At 42.7% G+C, this 22,175-nt stretch overlaps 1 protein-coding gene across 7 annotated transcripts; it reads right to left on the reverse strand.

The window, feature by feature from the left end:
- Positions 1–38: 38 nt before the first annotated feature.
- Positions 39–18,402, reverse strand: LOC141095352 (arf-GAP domain and FG repeat-containing protein 1-like). Of its 7 annotated transcripts, none has more exons than XM_073581320.1 (9): positions 18,141–18,402; positions 15,775–15,856; positions 14,275–14,351; positions 13,996–14,079; positions 12,167–12,268; positions 9,206–9,262; positions 4,331–4,486; positions 4,135–4,226; positions 39–682 (listed from the first exon to the last, which is right to left on the reverse strand). In XM_073581320.1, exons 1-9 carry the CDS (start codon positions 18,373–18,375, stop codon positions 623–625), a joined length of 945 nt encoding a protein of 314 aa, XP_073437421.1. In that variant the 5' UTR covers positions 18,376–18,402; the 3' UTR covers positions 39–622. The 7 variants fall into 7 exon arrangements, with proteins under 7 accessions (XP_073437421.1, XP_073437422.1, XP_073437420.1 ...); XM_073581321.1 differs by having other exon boundaries at positions 4,319–4,471; positions 18,141–18,390; XM_073581319.1 differs by having other exon boundaries at positions 4,319–4,486; positions 18,141–18,390.
- Between the last annotated feature and the right edge of the window lie 3,773 nt (positions 18,403–22,175).

Raw genomic sequence — 22,175 nt, forward strand, 5'->3', positions numbered from 1 at the left:
TAGCTTTATTATGCAGAAATGAATCCTCAGTATGGAGATTTTTTAGGCGTATAGAAATGAATAGCTTTATTGGGCAAAATAAACATTTGTGGGGTGGTTTCCATTTTTTCGTGAATAAAATTGATACACTTTCATTGAACATTGAACTCCGACATCCCTTTAAACCGAATTGCTAAAATTCTTGAATTTTTTTTCAGTTACACGGTGGACTCACAGACCCACTTTGCTTTTCCACATAGCATAAAGTGTTAGGATTTAGAAATACTGATATGAATAATTATCTAGACCCTAAGAAAAAATAGATATATACAGTACTGCAGCATAATGAATATGGAATCTGCAATAACTTACCAAATTTAATATACATGATATGCCCTCAATTAGCCCCTTGGCTGCCCAAAGACTTCTAGGCAGTCGAAGGATTGAATGATAAAGAAAAGGCTTCCCAATTGCACATATTACCTTGTTTTTCTTCCTTTTTTTTGTTTAAATACAAAAAACTTTAGTTGCGCCTCTGAACGAACTCCCTGTGTTTAAAGCTTACGCTGGTCAAACAAGACAAACAGTGCAAGAGGCAGTACATGTACGGTGATGCCTGGTAAGCTCCTGTGTTAGTCTAAGGCTATAAGAAAGGATTTGTCGATGAACTTCCTGCTGGAAACTGTCCCGAGGGTGCCCCGGCCTGCAAAAAGAAGAAAAAAAAAAAAAAGCGTCATGGACCATAAAACCAAAAAGTTAGGGTCATGGGACACCACAAAAACTACCTGTAAAAGCTGTATAAAAAAAATCTCATACCAATCTAATATTCCTTTAATGGACTAACATAATGGTCACCGACAATATCTACGTCACCTACATTGCGGGGCGAAATCTTGCGCATGCGTAGAGAAATCGCAGCTTGCGCCTGCCCACTATGCTTTGCCCTACTGCGGGTACAGCAGAACACATAAGTAATAAATCGCAAAAGAGGCGACACAATGAGCTATACATGAATACCATCATATATGACAAATTGTAAATAAAGGTAATACATATAGAGGATTAACTAAGCTCATTGCAATACAGTGTGGGACACACTGAAAGCATGCAAATACAACAGAATAAGACCAGTGTAAAAACGTCCAAGTCCAAATATTTAAAATATACGGTAAATGTTTATTAGAGAGAGACAGATAAAATTGTCAATAAGTGCATACAAAAGTGACACCAGAAGAAAAGGACAGCGTGTAGGAGCACAGTGCACCTATGTCAGATGGTATATATAATATAACAGTCAGGATATGTGGGGAAAATAGATTGAGAATTATCACAAGAGCCCAAAAAGACAGGGGTTAAATATTAAGCAAATGGGTGGTCAGAAAAAAAAGTAATAAGAGAAAAGTCCTAGCTGATTACCACCCAAGGTATCCTATGTATAAATGAACCTCCAAAAATCCTTAAGGCCTCATAGACAATAAGTCCAACACATACCAGAAAGGGTTAACACAGGGCTACCACACGCTGCCAGACCCCAACGCGCGTTTCAGATATAGTTCCTTCCTCAGCTCCCCACATATCCCGACTGTTATATTATACATACCATCTGACATAGGTGCACTGTGCTCCTACACGCTGTCCTTTTCTTCTGGTGTCACTTTTGTATGCACTTATTGCCAATTTTATCTGTGTTTCTAATAAAGATGTATATTTTAAATATTTGGACTTGGACTTTTTTGCACCAGTCTTCTTCTGTTGTATCTGAACACAACTGCACACGATAGCTTTAGTTGATATACAGTGGGGAAAAAAGTATTTAGTCAGTCACCAATTGTGCAAGTTCTCCCACTTAAAAAGATGAGAGGCCTGTAATTGACATCATAGGTAGACCACAACTATGAGAGTCAAAATGAGAAAACAAATCCAGAAAATCATCTTGTCTGATTTGGCAAGATTTATTTTTAAAATTATGGTGGAAAGTAAGTATTTGGTCACCTAAAAACATGCAAAATTTCTGGCTCTAAAAGACCTGTAACTTCTTTAAGCGGCTCCTTTGTCCTCCACTCATTACCTGTAGTAATGGCACCTGTTTGAACTTATCAGTATAAAAGACACCTGTCCACAACCTCAAACAGTCACACTCCAAACTCCACTATGGTGAAGACCAAAGAGCTGTCGAGTGACACCAGAAACAAAACTGTAGCCCTGCAACGGACTGAGAAGACTGAATCTGCAATAGGCAAGCAGCTTGGTGTGATGATATCACAACTGTGATACTGTGGGAGAAATAAGAAGGTGGAAGACATACAAGACCACAGATAATCTCCATCGATCTGGGGATCCATGCAAGATCTTACCCAGTGGGGTCAAAATGATCACAAGAACGGTGAGCAAAAATCCCAGAACCACACAAGGGGACCTAGTGAATGACCTGCATAGAGCTGGGACCACCGTAACAAAGGCTACCATCAGTAACACTACGCCGCCAGGGTCTCAGATCCTGCAGTGCCAGATGTGTCCCCCTGCTTAATCCAGTAAGTCTGTTCCTGTCTGAAGTTTGCTAGAGAACATTTGGATTATCCAGAAGAGTCTTGGGAGAATGTCATATGGTCTGATGAAACCAAAGTAGAACTGTTTGGTAGAAATAAAACTCGTTGTGTTTGGGGGAAACCGAATGCTGAGTTGCATCTAAAGTACACCATACCTACTATGAAGCATGGGGGTGGCAACATCATGCTTTGGGGCTGTCTCTATGCAAAAGGACCAGGATGACTGATCTGTGTACATGAAAGAATGAATGGGGCCATGTATCGTGAGATTTTGAGTGCAATCCTCCTTCCATCAGCAAGAGCATTGAAGATGAAACGTGGATGGGTCTTTCAGCATGAAACTGATACCAAGAACACCATCAGGGCAACAAAGGAGTGGCTTCGTAAGAAGCATATGAAGGTCCTGGAGTGGCCTAGCCAGTCTCCAGATCTCAACCCCATTGAAAACCTTTGGAGGGATGTGAAAGTCAGTGTTGCCCAGCGACAGGCCAAATCAGACAAGGTGATTTTCTGGATTTGTTTTCTCATTTTGACTCATAGTTGTGGTCTACCTATGATGTCAATTACAGGCCACTCATCTTATTAAGTGGGAGAACTTGCACAATTGGTGGCTGACTAAATACTTTTTTCCACACTGTATAACAAAACTGGTTCCCTTTAAATCAGTGCCTTTGCTGCCGTGATCACAGGACTTTATTAACTTTCAACGTTTGCTGTACAGACAACCTACTTGGTTAAAATGGTCAAGGTTTTTTAGATCAATCTTTATCTCTATTAAAAAGTTTGAGCCAAGTTTTGACGTTATCCCTTATCGGTAGGATAGGGGACATCTGCGAGATCACTGGGATGAACGCAAATCCCAAAAATGGGGCCCTGACTTAATAGAAACAATCAATTCTCAATAGGACTGCCAGAAAAAGCCAAGTACATTGCTCGGCAATGCCTGACAGTCTAAGGGTGTGTGCACACGTTGCGGATTCTGCTGCGAATCCGTTGCGGATTTGGCCCTGCGGATCCGCAGCAGTTTCTGCTGCTTTGTACAGTACCATTTTAGTCTATGTAAATAGAAAAACCCAGTGCACACGTTGCGGATTTAAATCCGCAGCATGTCAATTCTTTGTGTGGATTCCGCAGCGGTTTGGCACCTTATCCATGACAGGCAAAACCGCAGGCTAAGCCGCAGTAAATCCACAGATAAACCGCAGGTCATTTGACCTGCGGATTTAAACAAATCTGTGCGGAAAAATTGTTAGCAGAATCCGCAACGTGTGCACACACCCTAATAGAGGATGAATGAAGTATGCTCGAAATCTACAAGATTAAGATCACCATTCTTAGGATCGGTGGGGATCCCAGCAGCCGGACTGCCCGGTAATCAGGACGTCACGTCTTATCCTATAGATAGGCTGTAATATCACAAATATAGCACAAAACTTTGAGGAAGTAAAGGGTTGTGATAATTTAATGTTCCTCCTAATATGTCCTGATACTAAAGTGAGTAAAGCTACAAAAAAAAAACCCAGCATAAACAGTTTTAAGTGTGAATCTAGAAACTGAAGAGTGTGTACTACAAAGCTTGTAAGTGCATCAATGAAGATGAAACACTTACCATGAAAGGATTACTAGAGACTGCAGGAGCTGCAACCTGTCCAAATGGAGTAACCACTGACTTTGCTGGACCAAACACACCAAAACCAGCTCCTTAATAGAAAAGAAAAGGTACAAAGAGGAAACAAAGATATCGCAGGGAGTTGAAGACAACTGATATTTGCTGTTGCTGAATTATACTGTACCTTGTATATTACCATTAGGTTGCTGTGAGAAAGCAGTCTGTTGGGGGAAGGCCGTCTGAGGGGGGAATGCAGGCTGATGAAAAGTGCCACTAAAGCTGGTAGGAAGACTGTACGGTGCCGATGTCCCGAAACCAGCGGGCATGCTTAGCGAGGCTGTTCCAAAAGAAGCTGTTTCAGATACAACCAATAGATACATTAGGACGCATAAGAGAGCAGCAGATGCCTAAGCCAGGACTCATAAATGTACTTTTATGAGCGTGGAAGTCCCTAATAAGTAATAAAACGGTCTTGAACATTACCAAGCTGGGTGAAACTGAGGGAGGTAAGACTTTTGCCACTAACGCAAACACATTGAGTTGATGGCTGAGTTGGTGACAAGCGCGCAGTTACTTTCTATGTAAAGACTTCTATCAGCATATTTCATACAGTCACCACAAGAGGGAGCGTACTGTGTGCTATACAGTATGGAATTAGCTCCCCCTAGTGGTGGCTGCACCAAGTCATTCCTTAAATCTTTGCCTATGTGGGGAACTTGGAGTTCTGTTATGCAAAAATGGGCTCTGTTCACTACAGAGATATTCTGAAAATAATCCACGGATGATTAACAAAATGAAACGGTGGCAATTTCCTGTAAAAAACACCTTCACCTTGTTTTAATATAAAGTACCGTATATACTCGCGTATAAGCAGAGATTTTCAGCCCATTTCTTGGGGCTGAAAGTCCCCCTCTCGGCTTATACGCGAGTCATATACCGGGGGTTGGCGGGGGAGGGGGAGTGTCAGATCATACTTACCCCCCCTGGTGCGGTGTCAGGCACCCGCCTTCAGCGGTCATGTGGTACCACTCATTAAAGTCATGAATATGCGCATATTCATAACTTTGAGCGGTACCACGTGACCGCTGAAGGAATAGCTGCTGGAGAACATGGGAGAAGCAGGGGGGCTGCAGAAACCGCACCAGCAGGGGGTAAGTATAAGCGATATTCACCTGTCCTCGGTCCACCGCTGCGGCCGCTCTGTCCTTCGGGTCCTCTGGCTGTGACGTTCAGGTCAGAGGACGCGGTGATGTAGTTAGTGCGCGCCACGCCCTCTGCTTCCTGAACGCCACTGACAGAGGACCCGGCAGACAGAGCGGCAGCAGCGATGGACCGGGGACAGGTGAATATCACCAGTGCCAGGGTCCTGAGCCAGCGGCGACACTGGCACCTGTCCCCCATAGCGCGCCAGTGTCACGGCCTACTCAGGACACCGACACCTGGCCCCCAGTGATGAGAGGGGTGAATATGTCTTTTTTTTTATTTGGAGCAGCAGCATATGGGGGCATAATGTATGGAGCATCTTATGGGGGCATAATGTATGGAGCATTTTATGGGGGCATAATCTATGGAGCATCTTATGGGGCCATCGACCTTTATGGAGCAGCGTATGGGGCATATTATTCTAGGGAGCATCTTATGGGGCCATTATTAACCTTTGTGCAGCATTATATTGGGTGTAATTTGTAAGGAGCATCTTATGGGGCCATCATGAACTGTATGAAGCATTATATGAGGCTCCTGATTCAATATGGATATTCAAAAACATTTAACCAACTGATGTCTCAATTAAATTTACTTTTATTGGTATCTATTTTTATTTTTGAAATTTACCAGTAGCTGCTGCATTTTCCATCCTAGGCTTATACGCGAGTCAATAAGTTTTCCCAGTTTTTTTGTGGCAAAATTATGGGGGTTGGCTTATATTCGGGTCGGCTTATACACGAGTATATAAACCAAATTTTCATAATAACGTCTTAAGAATAGATAAAGCCTAAATACCTTTTTTTTTGTAAAATTCATCCACAAAATTGTCCAAAAAATAAATTGCTTCTTTTATACATATCAAATTGATGACAAAATATGATTAAATTACTAGCTAGTATAGGATTCCCACCAACACCTATAATAAGGAATTACGGGTGTGCCCACAAGGGAAAGTGCACCCAAAATTTTCCAACTCAATTTATAAAAATGGATTTGCTCTGGAAATGTTCGGCATCAAATTTGTAAAAAAAAACAAAAAAAAAAACAACTTAACGGGGTGGTCCGAAGGCACAATCATTTTTATCCTAGCTCCCTATCTAATTAGTCCCGTAATTTGAGCTATTTTCTAATATACTTGCATTAAGTATAAGCAAATGTAATAAGCCGGCAGCAGAGCGCTGTCATTATACCCGGCGGTGCAGTCTAGATGATGTCACTGGTCTCTGCCAGGTATAGTGACACCTCTCAGTTCCTGAAACAAGTGTCACTGATGATGCTTCCCTTCAGGGAGGGGCATAGGCTGTGGCACTGACAGCAGCCTCTGCCCCCTGCTCTGATGATGCTTAGTTTGGGTATCCCAGCATGCACTGGTGACACTCAAACGAATCGTCATCAGACCAGAAATGGAAAAAAAAAATACAATAGCAGCTGATGTAGTTGGTGAATGGTAGGGAATTTATAAAGCAAGCTTATTAGGAAATAGCTTAGATTATGCCATAAAATAGATAGGGAGTTAGTTAGGTGAAGGAAATTTTCTTTTTCAGACCACCCATATAATATATACACTGTGTTCCAAATTATTATGCAAAAAATATTTCCTCATATTTTCTCTAAATTACCTATATGAATTGCAGTCATTGTTATTTTCCAGTCATCTAATATTCTAGTATAATTGCAATGTTTTTGAACAAACTGCCTATGAAAACAGTATATTTTTTAAAAATAAGAAACACTCAAAATGCATGTTCCAAATTATTATGCACAGCAGAGTTTTCAACCTTTTTATTTTTATTTTGAACAAAAAAATGGTCAATTGTGAAATTATAAGCATTATCTGCTTATTACAAAATGAAATCAAACAGTTTTCAAGTCAAAACTTTATTCTAGGTGATGTTACATTTGCACATAGGACCCCTTGTTCGAAAGAAGCTTCTGAACACTCTCGTCCATTGAATTTGTCAGTTTTTGGATGGTTTGTGCTTCAATTGTTTTGCATGTGGACAGAAAACCCTCCCAGAGCTGTTGCATAGATGTGAACTGCCTCCCGCCATCATAGACACTCCTTTTGATGATGCTACAGAGGTTCTCAATGGGGTTGAGGTCAGGGGAAGATGGTGGCCACACCATAAGTTTGTCCTCTTTTATGCCCATAGCAGCAAGAGATGCAGATGTGTTATTTGCAGCATGAGACGGTGCATTATCATGCATGATAATGATCTTGCTGCGGAAAGCACGGTTCTTTCTCTTGAACCATGGCAGGAAGTGCTGTTTTAGAAACTCCACATAGATTATGGAGTTCATCTTTACCCCTTCAGGGATCCTAAAGGGGCCGACAATCTCTCTCCCCCCATTATTCCAGCCCAAAACATTACTCCACCTCCTCCTTTTGGCGCCTTAGCCGTGTTTTCATGGGGTGTCCATCAACCAGCCATCCTCCACTCCATCCATCTGGACCATCGAGCGTTGCACGGCACTCATCGGTGAACAAAACATCTTGGAAGTCAGTCTTCATGTATCGTTTGGCCCACACTGGAGCCGTTTCTGCTTGTGTGCAGTGGATAGAGGTGGTCGACAGGATGGCTTACGCACAGCTGCAAACCTCTGAAGGACCCTGCATCTTGTTGTTTGGGGGACGTTGGAGGCACCAGCAGCTTCAAAAACTTGTCTGCTGCTATGACAAGGCATCTTTGCAGCTGCTCTTTTATCCTGACGCAATTGCCTGTTGGAAAGAGTCCTCAATTTTTCCTTAGCACGCACACGGGTGTGCTGGGAATCAGCTACATACTTCTTGATTGTGCAATGATCACGCTGAAGTGTCTTGGCAATGTTGATTGTAGTCATGCCTTGACCTAAATACTCCACAATTTGTTGCTTCTCAGCAGCCGACACATCCTTTTTCTTTCCCATTTTGGCAAAAAATGTAGGCTGCTTAATAATGTGGAACAGCCTTCTTAAGTAGTCTTGCCTTTATTTGAACACACCTGCCAAACTAATTTGCACAGGTATCTGCAATTGCTTTCAGTGATATAAAGAGCCCTGACACACATCACCATCAATGAGTTTAAATGACAAACAAAAAAATTCTAACCTTATCACTCCTAAACTTTTTGCATAATAATTTGGAACACAGTTTAAATATTATGACATATAAACATAAAATGTATTTATGAAAAGAAAAGGAAAGTAATTTTCATTACAAGAGGATATTTACGCAGCATCTTCAAGTGCTCGCTTAGTTGGAGTCTACAAGTAATGCTTAAGAGTGTAAAATGTTGTAGCACTATCCATAAAAAAGGAATGGTGGTAATCCTTCTCGTGGAATAACCTCCTTGTTTCTGATATTGGAAGAAAATTAAGAAGTGGCTTCACAGCAGAGAAAGATACATAAGCGGCCCTTCATACGACCATGTGATTGTGGCTGCTGTATGACACCCAGAGAGCCAAGCTAGCCGATCTCATCCCAACCACAAAACCACGGGGACGATGAGAACAATGGTGCAGTGAACTGCATTTTGGTAAGCAACTATTTCTGGTCTGAACACAAGGCCCAGTATGAGTGACCCCGCGCCGTATGAGTGACCCCGCGCCGTATGAGTGACCGCTTTACAGTAAATGCTATAAAGCTACATCACAAGCACAATTTAGACTCTTACAAACATGCACAAATGTGAACAGGTCAATACTCAAAGACAGTGGCGGAACGCATTTATATAAAGGAATTCACACAGATCACAACAAAATAAGGAATAGCTCCAGTAGACTAAGACCTACTCAGACAGGTGCATGCTCATAGGTTTCCACACACAGGGAAGGAAACATAGGGAATTGCAACAGGAAATCCTGGGTAGAAACATGAGACGATCACCTGTATTTATTGTCTGGCATGCGAATGGGAAGACTGGGAATGCCCTTGGAAAGAAAACTGAGACATTGCAGGGAGCATTAACCATCGCAAACTGGAGTGAGTGTAGTCAGATCTACATACTAAGGAGATAAAATCTGCAGAATGCAGCACAGACTTTATATTTATTACCAAAGATACATTAAAAGGGGATCTGTCAGCAGGCTTTTGCCATGTAATCTGAGAGCAGCATGATGTAGGAGCTCAGATCCTGATTCCAACAATGCAACGCTTAGTTTTACTGAGTGCAGCAGTTGAGGCAGAATCACCGTTTTCTCAGCTGCAGATCTAGCAAAGCTGGGAATGCTGAGCCCTGTGTAACCTCACTCACACTGCTGATTGGCAGCTTTCTATGTACACTGTGCAGAAAGCTTCCCATCAGCGGTGGGGGCGGGGTTGGACTAGAAGGCACGAGGCAGCTTGTCCTGCAGTGATCATTTCCGGCTGAGGAAACACTGAATTTATTCAAACAGAAACACACAAACTAGTAAGTGACACATTGCTGGAGACTCGGCTCCAACATCATGCTGCTCTAAGAACACAGCAAAAACATGGTGACAGATTACCTTGAAAGGGTTATTCCAAAAATCACAAGTTTTCTCCCATCCATAGCATTGGGAATAACCTTCTGATTGCTGGGAGAGTCCTGACCATTGAAAACCCCAGTGGATCCTAGGACTGAGGCTCTGAAACCTTTAAGTACAGCGCTTGCTTTTCTAGACAATCCAAAACATAATGAATAATATAGAGCCTTCTCATCTACGCTCCATTCGAGATGGGGCCCAGATCTCAAATGACGGGGCTCCTAGCAGTAAGCACACCTTTGCTCTCCCCCAGCAATCGGCGAGTTATCTACTATTCTATGGATAGGAGATAACTGCAATTTTGGGAATAACCATTCAAAGAGGTTAGCTCATGATCAACACATCACTTTAGTGGGGGTCTTAGTACTTGGATGCCTGCTAATCACAAGAAGGGGGTCCTCGAGTTCCTTGATTGAAAGGAGCAACCGTCAAGCATGCGCACTACCGCTCCACTCAACAGTAAAAGATTGCTGGGGACAGCAGAGTGCAACAATCGGCCATTCTCAGCAGTCACATAGATGTCAAAGTATTTTACATGTTCAACCACTGCTCCATTAAAGTGTGGGACTGCCTTCTTGGGAGTCATAGGAATGCCAGCAGTAGGACCCCCCACTGTTTAGACACTTACCTTGTGGATAGAAAATAAGTGTCAAACTTGGGCCAACCACTTTAATAGCTAGGTAATCCCCATGACAAAAAAAAAAAAAAAAGAAGGTTAGGCTCTGTTCACATATCCAGTAATCATTAGTTAGAACAGACGCAGCCGCAATCTGTCTACAAATAATACAAAAGTTTTGCAGAAACAACTTTTTTTCATACAGCTAAAAAAAAAAAAAAAAAATTTTCAGCTGGATCCATTTTTTAAAAATTGAAATCTATGGAAAACGGATTTGAAATTGAAATCTATGGAAAACGGATTTGTTAAATATTCTTTCATTTGAAACCGATCCAGTAAGCAAAACAGACAGATCCTTGTTGGATAAAAAAAACGAATGCCAAATAAGCGGAAATTAGTGGATGTGTCTTCTTAGGCTGGTTTCACATTAGCGCTTTTTAAGCGCACGCACGGCCGGGGGTAGCTCCGCCCCCGAGCCGGCTCTCTGCCCGGCGTGCCCGCCCCTTGCTTGTAGCGCCGCCTGCGATCGGCGCACCCTATCTTTAGCATAGGGTGCGCAGATCATGCGCAGGCCGTGCGCTAGTTGCGCTTTGACCTGCGCTGCGCACTTTTGACGGTGCGCCGTGCACGCCAAAATCAAACTTTTCGGATTTTGGCGCGCACGGCGCACCGTCAAAAGTGCGCAGCGCAGGTCAAAGCGCAACTAGCGCACGGCCTGCGCACGATCTGCGCACCCTATGCTAAAGATAGGGTGCGCCGATCGCAGGGGCCGCTGTGCGCTAGGAGGCGGCACTACAAGCAAGGGGCGGGCACGCCGGGCAGAGAGCCGGCTCGGGGGCGGAGCTACCCCCGGCCGTGCGTGCGCTTAAAAAGCGCTAATGTGAAACCAGCCTTATAGACATCAATGTGTTTAAAAAAAAAAAAAAAAAAAAAAAGGAATTTTTTTTTTTTTTTAGTTCTGTCTGCACAACATTGACAACAGATTGCAGCTGGATCCACTCTAACGGCTGATTACTGGACATGAGAACATTGCCTTAGCTTTTATATTCTAAAGCAGCACCTTCCCTTGTCCATGGACTGCACCTGGTGTGAAGCGGACTCTCCTCCACTTGTACAGGTCCGAGGTGTGGCACCAAACGTAGACCATGGATAACACTGGATTTTAATCCCATATATCCCCCTTAAGTGTGCAACCTTTAGGAACGTAAGGTTTATCATGTCTGAGAAGAAACCCAATATGTTTGTGCTAGTGATGTCTGACACTGTCTGCCCTGACATGCTTGGTGTGTCCCATGGCTGCAGAATGTCAACCTCAGTGTCGCTATGGCTTCCTTTGATCCATGCCATTTTGTAAAAGGTTTATCAAGTCCTCGTAATCCCAGGACAGGAGCTTTGGCTAAAATTTTTTGAAATGCTTGGGGAAGAAAAAAAAAAAAAAAAAAAAAAAAGGAAAACACAGGAAACGTGCAAATGGTTAGATTTGTAGACTTACAGGTGCCATCACAAGCCTTACAATAAAAATAGCCAAAGTCCAATATCTCACATTAATACAAGACAAAAACACCAATATGCAAAAAAAAATTAGATGGATTGATAAAATGTCCCATGCTGTGATAGGTAATGAAAGGTAAGGAGTTACACAGAATGTGAATGCCCAATTTTCTACAAAGCCAAGCATGGCATGCCATCAGCACCAGGGCTGCATAAAACAGGCAGACTACTCACAGACATCCATTGCTCCTGCAGCTGTCGGTAGTCTGGTCTGGTGGAATGGGTGAAATGGGGCACCTGGGTAGTCCATCTCGGTCGTGTGACCATCACGGACTCCTGGTTGAGAATTTAAAAAGTGGTCTTCCAAAGCTTGTACTTTGCTAATACAGTACAGAGCAGGCATGCCAAATGTGAGGGAGGAAAGCTCCAGAGGAGCCATGGGAAGTGTTGGCGTAACAAAGCAGTCTTCAAAGCATGGTTTCAGTAAAATCTTCTGAAGAACACAGTTTTATTTTAAGCAAACCTGTCACCACTATTTTGGCAGCCAAACTGATTATGTGGGAATGCAGAATGAAAGAGTCAGGTCAATCCCCAGGTATTTTTCTAATAAGTGTGCCATGCCTTTAGAAATTGTTTTCAAAGCATTCCTGCACCATAAGAATCCGGTGACCGTTGACATCAGGGTGTCTCTCTTTCACCTCTAACCCTCCTTCAGTCTTGACCCGACATCCTTGCTCTCTGGCACTTCTCGTCTAGAGCAGGATCAAGTCCAGGGTAGGCAGATGCGAGTAGAAGCTCAATTAACTTTCTGAGGACATGGCTGCTACGTTGTGAGAATTATACCAGACTCTTAATCAGGATAACTCCTAAAATTTCATACGGCGCTGGAATGCTTGGAAAACAAATTGAGGCTCTGACTCCCAAATGGAGGTGACTCTTACTGTTTAAGATAGAACTGACCTGACTGAGTTTGATGCCACTTAGAGGGCTGTATCCTCAGAGACCTAACCCATGGAAAACTGAGCCATTGGGATCTGTGATGGACCCATCAGTTAATGCCCTAATACACCGGTATCAGCGAGTATATCTGGGCCATCACCGATTACCCACGACTGGTTCTTTGGAAAATAAGCCAATGCCAGAGGAGGCTGGGAGTGACACTCAGATCACAGGAGAGCTCGGCTGAGTCACTGAAGGAGACTACTGATGGCCGAAGGATCATTTGGCTGACAGCCATCTAATGTGTATAGGAGGCTGTAGGGGGTAGAAATATCAGTAAATATCCTATTGAGGGGTTTTGCCACCAAAGATATTTATTGCTTATTCAAAGGATCCACTCAGTTATTTACATTAGTCTCATGGACAAAGAATGAAGCAGAATTGATCATGGTCGACCACAGAGATCAATTCATTGCCAGAAGAACACTGGATTGAGATCCTCGCTCTTGGGATTCTTGGGGGTAACCACATATAACACTCAGTGGGGCTATTTTAAAGTATATTTACAGTGATCGGATTAGAAGTAGGAAGGTTTCTGCTTGTAATTATGCTTTTATTACGGTGGCCATACATAAAAAAAAAAAAATAGAAGTAGGTTGATGTTTGAACAACCATGGAAAAACCAATCAGTCTTACACTCTGCAGTCCATATTGGCGACTACAGCTGATCGTACTGGTCATATACATGTGTACATAAACCAGGCAATGAATGGAAGATCTCTAAGGGAGTGGGAGTATATTCTAACAAGAAGACTTTTGTCCATCTGCTGGCTGACTTAATTTCATAATATAGTCGTCTGTGATTGGTTGTTTGGTTAAAATGTTCATTCATTAGGACTGAGAATGTAAATTTTCATGAACTAATGTCTATTGTGTTTGGGCGCCTTTACAATATGTTATTGAGTCCAGGACTAGCCCCAGAGAGAAGAAAAAAGTGATTTATAATGGAAGGCTTTTATATCTATGACAAGCCTGAACAACTATCACAGTAAGGAAGGCAGACAATTACAAGAACCCCTAGAATATCGGCATTTTTGGTGACTCGTACATGACTCTCCTCATACCTGGAGGCGCTCGTCCATTTGTCTGGAACGGGTTCACAGCAGTTGCAACGGAAGCAGAAACAAACGGGTTCGTAGAGGCAGGAGCTGGGAAAGGAACATATGATTAGTAACCCTCGTGTATTATGCAATATTCCGGTCCACGTACGGAGATGGATATGGTGGGATATAAATTAGAGGGACATTGTGTGGTTTTATCCAGAATTAAGTTACTCAGTTCAGTTTATACTGGCACTCTGCTTCCACCAGGGCCCCTAATGGCAATATCAAAAGGTCCCTTACCTCCAAAGGCTCCCGCAACTGATGGAGCGGGGTGTGTGTGTGCTGCAGGGACTGCAGCAGGGATCCCAAAAACATTGCTGGAAGAGACATGGAGATTGTCACACACAGAAACGATCTTCGATTACACATGAAAGATGTCTGCTGCTTTCCAACACTATGCCACTGTATTATCACTTTTCACAAAGTCAATTTTCACAGTTTCCTGGCTTGAAGGAACAGCATGCGCTAATCCAGAAAGGGGATGTCTGAGGTTAGGAAGAGTGTGCCTTGATTTTTCACAAACTGCTCTGTCTCATGAACATGGGTGGTGTCTGGTATTAAACCTCAACCTTACTCAGGCAAATTGCTCCCAATGCAACCTAATGATTCCTACATATACACTATGGCTCAGATTTATCAAGAATTCCGATTCTCACCCCGGGCTTGATGAGGAGGCGTGCTGGAGTAAGGTGCTCCCGATTCATTAAGAGGCATGTCTATCTAGTCAAGTGCCATGCGCCTCACCTCCAATCTTATTCCAGTAAGTGACTGGAGTAAGATTTGTGGTGTAAGGAGCGCCGCTGCTTGTCAAACTGAAGAGGGGGATTGTCACACTCCTGTCACCAAGCTCCACCCACTTTGTCAGAACCGAGCGTAACTGGAGTGAGACCTCCATGAATCCTGACACTGTAGTGTAGCTTTCTGTTGCTCCAAACATTTTGCAACTTTTCAAAGCTTTTTATGCCAAAATTCTGTGGAAAAGCTTTGATAAATCAATCCCTATATGTATGATTGATATGTCTCCTGTAAGTAGGACACCCCCATTATTCTTGCCACATGGAGAGATAAAATGAAGATGGAAAAAGTAATTTATCCCCACATATAAGCTCAGTGGTATGATCTGTCCCTAGATGCCTCATATTAGGGGTCACATTTATGCAAATTAGCTGTCTTGCAAAATTCACCCACAAGTGCTTCCCAAGTGCAGTAGGTATCCTACAAGTCAACGGCTGACCCTATAATAATAAAGTTGTGAAACCTGATCAGTCATAATAGCAAAGCCAGAAACTCATTGAACAATTACTTTGTAGATGGATATCTGGTAACGACCTCTCCACTGTGACACAACACAACTTTCTGTCATTTGCACACTTTTCAGCCGTGGAGCATGGCAATAAAGATCGGCACTTGACTGGTTTTCTTAGGAGAACCGAAAGTCAATTTCTCCCCAATCATTATATTTAAGGATGTAAGAAAACTAATTAAGTTGATGAGAATCTCATCTCTCATTAAACAGAATATGAAATAGAAATTTCTATATAGAGATGACAGACATCCTGACTAAATATGTAGGAGACCAATTGGTTTACCGATTAATAGTGATATCTGCTTAATATTCATTGGACACCACCAAGGCTTTTAAAACGTGGATGTATGTACCAAAATGTTATTTATTTTATTAAACACATGACAAAATAGTCAACCAACTAATCTCAAAGAATATCCATAACTGAAACATACTTATCGGTAGGGGCTGGAGCAGCTGGGACAGGAGCAGAAGACACTGGTGCACCACTGTAGCTACTTCCTTGTGTGCTGCCTCCTGGAAGATAAAAAGTCTTATAAGTAGACACGATAGTAGTAAATATCTGACAACAGATCAACTAGAAGTACAGGTTCAAGAATCTGACTGGCTGCCAGGAGTAACTCCACCACTCTACATATTGTGTTAGGTAATCTCCTCTAGTAAGTCTTTAAAGGGAACCTGTCTGGTCCCCCGTGCCCCCAGAACCACCAGCAGTTGTGTCTACATTGCTAAATTCCCTGCCTACATTACACCCCCTGGGGGCGCGATCGCATGACTTACAAGCCCCGGTATCATCGCCAGAGCTATACATACCTTTCGCATGTGCGTGGCTTTTTCCCCTCACTCCACATCCCGGCTTCAGAGGCGCAGGATGGGAAGTGCAGAAGACATCCAATCATGCACAGTGCGCCGCTCTGAAGCAGACAGCCAGGCTGCTGGAATAGCCTGCAGGATAACCTTTGTGGATTCATACATGGGGGTTGACCAAGAAAGTTTATCTTTAGGGACGGGAGTCTAAATTAGGCCTGTTTCACACTTCCGTTTGTTTCCATCAGTCAAAATCCGCCGTTTTGCAAAAAAACGGATCCGCTTTTTTACACTGAGCATGCCCGGAAGAATTTCCTTTCCAGAAATTTAACCCCAAATCCCGTTCTGGCGGCAGAAAAAATTCTCTCCCTCTCCTTTTCCAGGTTGCAGTTCCTTTACATTTCTGACTTCAGCGGATCCGTCAAAACAACGGTCCGGTGGCATACGGGTGTGTTACAACGGAAACGGATCCGTCTTTTGCATTTTTTCACAGATTGCAAATGACCCAAAAAACAGAAGTGTGAAAAAGGCCTTACAGGTAAAAATCTTTCACTGCCACTTTAGATCGGTTCTTGATCAAATTTAAACGAAGAAAAAAACTAAAACAAGAGCTAATTTTGCTTCTGCTGCCTGTAAGTCTTCAAGGTTTTTGGATGTTACTCAAAAAAACTAAGTTGTGGCAATCCTGAAGGGAACAGTGTGGAGTTAAATTTTAATCAATTTTAATCTGGGAAATGGAGACAAAGGGGAGGAGCCTACAGATGAGAGAGGATGGAGTACCTTCTACAGCCAGACAGATTAGATTGTGATCTTGTGAGGTATATAAGATTTTTTTAAAGGGGTATTCTCAAGTTATGACATTGCTTTAGTTAAGTTAGCATGAAAATAAGCAAGTTTGCAATTTACTTGCTTTTATATCTGCTGTCATTCTCCTTCAATGAGAACCTTTTATCTATCATAGTATAGAATTGGCTTCCATGAAGCTCGGCCAGTTACATTCCAAGAGAGGGGGTTAACTCATAACATCCCAGTCAACTCTCCCAAACCCAGTGATTTAACCCCTTTACCCCCAAGGGTGGTTTGCATGTTAATGACCAGGCCAATTTTTACAATTCTGACCACTGTCCCTTTATGAGGTAAAAACTCAACGCTTCCATGGATCCTGGTGATTCTGACATTGTTTTCTTGTGACATTGTACTTCATGTTAGTGGTAACATTTCTTTGATATTGCATTTAATTGTGAAAAAAAAACAAAAACAAATTTGGCAAAAATTTCACAGTTTTCCAAATTTTAGTTTTCATGCCCTTAATGTTCTCACGCCTGCGTGGAGCAGAGGCCACAGATCCCGCCCCGCAGTGTTATGATGTATTCACACTACGGGGCTGGGAATCTGGCGCTTGCGCAGGGAGGATCTATCTCTGCGCCTGTCCCCATCTTCCTCCTCCGCTTTCCTCCAGCGTAATACGTTGGCACTTCAGGTCACTATTTTGTGAGAGCATTACATCATCGCCTGATATAAGTTCCCAGGGAGCGCAAACGGCGCATGCCCGAGAAATGTTGGCAGAGCGCAGGCGCCGGGCATGTAACAGGAAAATAGGAGGCGGCGCACAGGCACAAGAGGGAGATGATTGACGGCTCTGAGGTGGTTGACACAGGGGGAGAAAACATACCTCCGGGACACAATAGAGGTATGGCGGGGAATTTATAAAAGTCAGTATTTACGCGTTACTAGGGATCAGAAACATAAGAGCCACCTTCACAGAATGCAGCCTTAGTGCTGCTGAAGGTGGCTCTATTACTTAAAAACGCCCTGGGGGGGGGGGGGGAGGGGTTGACAGATTACCTTTAAATATAAGAAGGCATAAAATAAAAGAGATGAAGCAAGTGCTGCAATATTTATTTTTCTGTGTATTTTACGTTTTGTGTCCCCGTAAGTTATATTATTCACACTTTGTCCCCTAAGATTTTTTCCAAACTGATGATAATCTTACCTTGCACACTGCTGAAGATATTGTCTAAGTCTGCGAGAGCTGCATATTTATCTGCTGATGGCTGACTTGGTTTACCAACAGCAGCAGTTTTACTAGGTCCAGTTGAATTAAAGGCTCCAAAGTCAGCGCTGGAGGACTTGGGAAAGTTATCAAACTGAGCAAAGTTTGCATTTGCGTTTGTACCTATAAAATAAAGCTGGAGTTCTTGAACTAGTATGGACGGATGCTGAGACATTCACCCAAAGCACTGAGATGTGACTCTGTGTTTAAGTATAAGAACATAAAGGCAGCAGGCTGGAATATCATACTAGTTTCAGGCCAGAATAACACCAGATCATATATTATTTTAATTAAGCTTCTAGAAGAAGAATATAGAATATAAAATAGACCATCCAAAACCAAATCTCAAAACAGTCCCAATTGTTCTTAATCTCTAAATTTTAAAATAAAAAAAAATAAAATAAAAAAAATAAAAAGTAAAAAAAAATAAGAATAAAAAAATAAAATAAAAAACAAACAACTTTGGACAAAATTTAGGATTTTGATAGTTTTGGACATCTACTTGCATGGAAAGTTTCACTCCAAATGTACCATTCAAGGGATACCCTTGCAATCCTTTTGCAGCTGAAACCTATGCTGTCCATGGCTGTCACCTACAGAGTTTATATAGAAAATACCATGACTTCTACCCATTGCAGTTGGCAGTGAAAATTTCTAAACTCCCAAGTGGTTCATGGTCTTGGGCATCACAGGCTTCAGCAGCAGACAGGCAGACAGTTAGGGGTCCGGTTAAGAGCGCTGCCCAGAGTTGTAGGTCAGAGTCCATCAACCACTACTACAATACTAGCGGGCAGTTCACTGTACCTCAATTTAACAGATTTGGCAGATTACTGCAAATTTATTATGACCCCCCTGCAATCCATTCACAATCACATCTAGTCTATAGGCTAGAATCTAAAAACTACACACAGCTAGCACAAATAAGACATCAGAAGTCGCCCCGTGGAAGGGGACAGACAAGACTTACGGTAAGAGGTCTGCAGAGAGAAAGCAGACGTAAAGTCACCAAAACTGCAGCTGGTAGAGAGCGTTCTGAACGCTGAGTGGCCATGAAAGGTGAAAGAGGAGGGTGGAAAAAGAAAAAGAAGGGATTGCAGAGGGAAAAAACAAAACGCCAAGTTTAAAGAAATGAAAAAGCTAATAATTAGAACAAAACAAAAAAAAACCATGCATGACCAAATGAAAACGCAGGCCGCTAATACAGTACAGCATTACGAGAACCAGGCGGTATGGACATGGTACAAGCATACACGTGGCCTAAACTGTGCCAGCGGCCAACACGCTGTACTCGACTATACAAGGGGACACCATCATGGGGATGACAATGAGAGGAAGCTTTCTTTCCGGCTTGTCTTTAAAGATACAAAGAGTCAAGACAATGACTTTCCAGGCTTTTTCCTCCGGACCACCCACTACCCTATTCTGGTAACGCAGGAAGGCCGTATTATAACTGGAGCTCAGCACATTCCTCGGACAGTCCATGTTATTATATAAAAGCGGCAGGAAAAGCTGGGTGCTGGTGACAATCCCCTACACTTTCTCCACAGCTAAGGAAAGCAGGAAACTGGAATATAAGGAGTGTCGGCAGTCCTAGCACAAGGGAAATGGGGCGAGAAACCGTGGTTGATGCTACATGCGCAATTTTAATTGATTAGAAAATAGACTTTACCATTGACTGCATCCACCTAAGGAGACAAACGCTAATATGCCGAGAGCATAAAATCATCAAGGATCAATCTGCATGGAAAGGTGATGACTTAAAACACATCTGCCAGGACATGAGCACAACCACAGGCGTCATTCACCTGTCAGATTCATTACACTACCTGCTGATCGTGCACACGACCCAACGGAATCGTACAGCCGTCATTAACACCGCTGACCTTCTAGTGTTCGGCAGTGATCACCAGGAGCGTAAATGCTGAGGGTTTTTTGTTGCTTTTAATCAGCAAGAAAAGCAATAGGAATATTATCTGATGAATGCTTTTTAGAACACGTTTTCCCCTTTAGTTCTACATGCATTTTTGAAGGCTCTATTAAAGCCTATGGCAAAAATTTCAAAAAATAAAAAAATGCACCAAAAAAAAGTACCGTTAAACAGCATCTTTAAGGCCATGTGCACACGTTACGGATTCTGCTGCGGTGTACAGTACCACTATAGTCAATGGAAAATGAAAAACGCAGTGCACACGCTGTGGATTTTTCCACACGGATTTGCTGCAGGTTCAAATCCGCAGCATTTCAATTCTTTGTGTGGAATCCGCAGCGGTTTTACACCTGCTCCATTGTCCAGGTGTCAAACCGCAAGGGAAAACCGCAGGCTAATCCACAGGTAAAACAAAACGCAGGTCTTTTGACCTGCAAAGTTTTCCAAATCCGCAACGTGTGCACATAGCCTTAACCCACAGTGGGACTACTCATGAGGTCACACACTTTGCTTGGACAGTAAAACGCAGCAGATCTTTGGTACAAAATAAAAAAGCATTTATGCTACGTGGGATCACAGCCCTACTAGTCTTTCAGTTAAACATCACAGATCCTGACAGGGCAGACTAGTAGGCATACCATCAAAAGTACAAAAAAAGATGGAGCTGATGAATCATAACCTGAAAACTATGGACGGGTGAAAGAAATAACATTGGTGATGATGGCATCTAACAAGTGGTGGGATATATTAGGCTGCAAGTGAAATACAGGCAAGTGTAAGGAGCTACTGACCATACTGATCACAGTAGACAATCGGGTCACTGCAGATCTTGTGGGGGGGACCTTCCCTGTAAATAGTGGTTAGCACCTACCAAAAGTGGTCAAAACAAGGACAATCAGTGATAAAGGGACAGGATCATGGATGAGATACTCTCTATGGGAGGAGGTGAGCTGGGAGAAGTAGCGTAGTGCTGGTAAATCTTGATCCTAACTTTAATATGGACGTTAAGTAGACCTCCATCACATGTCTAGACTTTCTTGTGGACCAAATACAACCCTTTATGGCAAACACGTTCCCTAAGTGGAAGGGGGCCACTTTCAGACGGATACCAAACAGTAAAAATTTGAGAAAAGTTTATGGTGTTGACTTGTCTAGAAAACCAAGTCCGATCCTTAGAGACTCATCTCACAACTTACAGGACTTGTCATCCACTGCCAATTCCTGGTGCAGATACTACAGGATGTCTTCAGAGGTCTCGTGAAGTCCATGCCTCAAAGTGACAGATGTGTTCTTCCAGCACAACAGAAATTCACTATGTTAGGCAGAAGGCTTATAGGTTACAGCCGACCAGTGTGTATAGACGCATGTGCCTGTACACATCAGCAGGCGTCAATCCCTGGTGAGACCAAAGATGCCCTAGGCTGATGGAACGATTTCTTCTGGACTGTAATAAAAACCTCAGTATTTGTTGTGCTCGTTGGTCTAATAACTAGGTGGACCTCATACCTATACAATACCCTTAAATACCATAATTTAATGATAGGTCTGCTTTAAAGGGAATTTTTACGTAAGGTACCTGGGTAAATGCTGCATTTCTTTCCAGCGGACATTTAACAGGGTCTCCATTTGTCCCAATAGGGACAAGCTGATACTAACAGTTTTGTGGCATTCAACAGAAAGTAGCTTCTGAGAACAGACCCCAATAAGTAAAAAGAGGCAACTATGAACAGTTGGGCTTTGCGGATTATTTTTTATATTATGGTACTTTAAACATTTATCTGAAAATTGGAGTATAACCTAAACCAAACTGCAGAGATCAGGGTCAGCAAGATTGGGTATACTACTTGGCTTGATCTTGTAGACCTTTCTGTGCCGGCCTAATACAGAGATGCTTCTGCCGACTCCTGATCAGTCACAGCCGGGACCTGGGTATGTGATCCTGGCAGCATGCGCCATGTTATGGGCCTGGTATTAAATGAACGAGAACCCAGGGAGCTTTATCTCTATGACTGGTGACGATTTAGGTCCCGGTCTTTTTCCTTGCTTTG

The sequence above is a fragment of the Dendrobates tinctorius genome, unplaced genomic scaffold, assembly GCF_039654945.1.
Source record: "Dendrobates tinctorius isolate UK_male_01 unplaced genomic scaffold, ASM3965494v1 ptg000069l, whole genome shotgun sequence".
In the NCBI taxonomy this organism is placed as follows: Eukaryota; Metazoa; Chordata; class Amphibia; order Anura; family Dendrobatidae; genus Dendrobates; species Dendrobates tinctorius.

Coding starts and splice junctions, on each gene's coding strand:
- LOC141095352 (XM_073581319.1), bottom strand. CDS start 18,375: ATGTCTCAGCATCCGTCCATACTAGTTCAAGAACTCCAGCTTTATTTT. Junction 4,227..4,318: donor ACCTAATGGTAATATACAAG/GTACAGTATAAT, acceptor TTTTCTATTAAG/GAGCTGGTTTTGGTGTGTTT. Junction 683..4,134: donor TCTCTAGTAATCCTTTCATG/GTAAGTGTTTCA, acceptor TTCTTTTTGCAG/GCCGGGGCACCCTCGGGACA.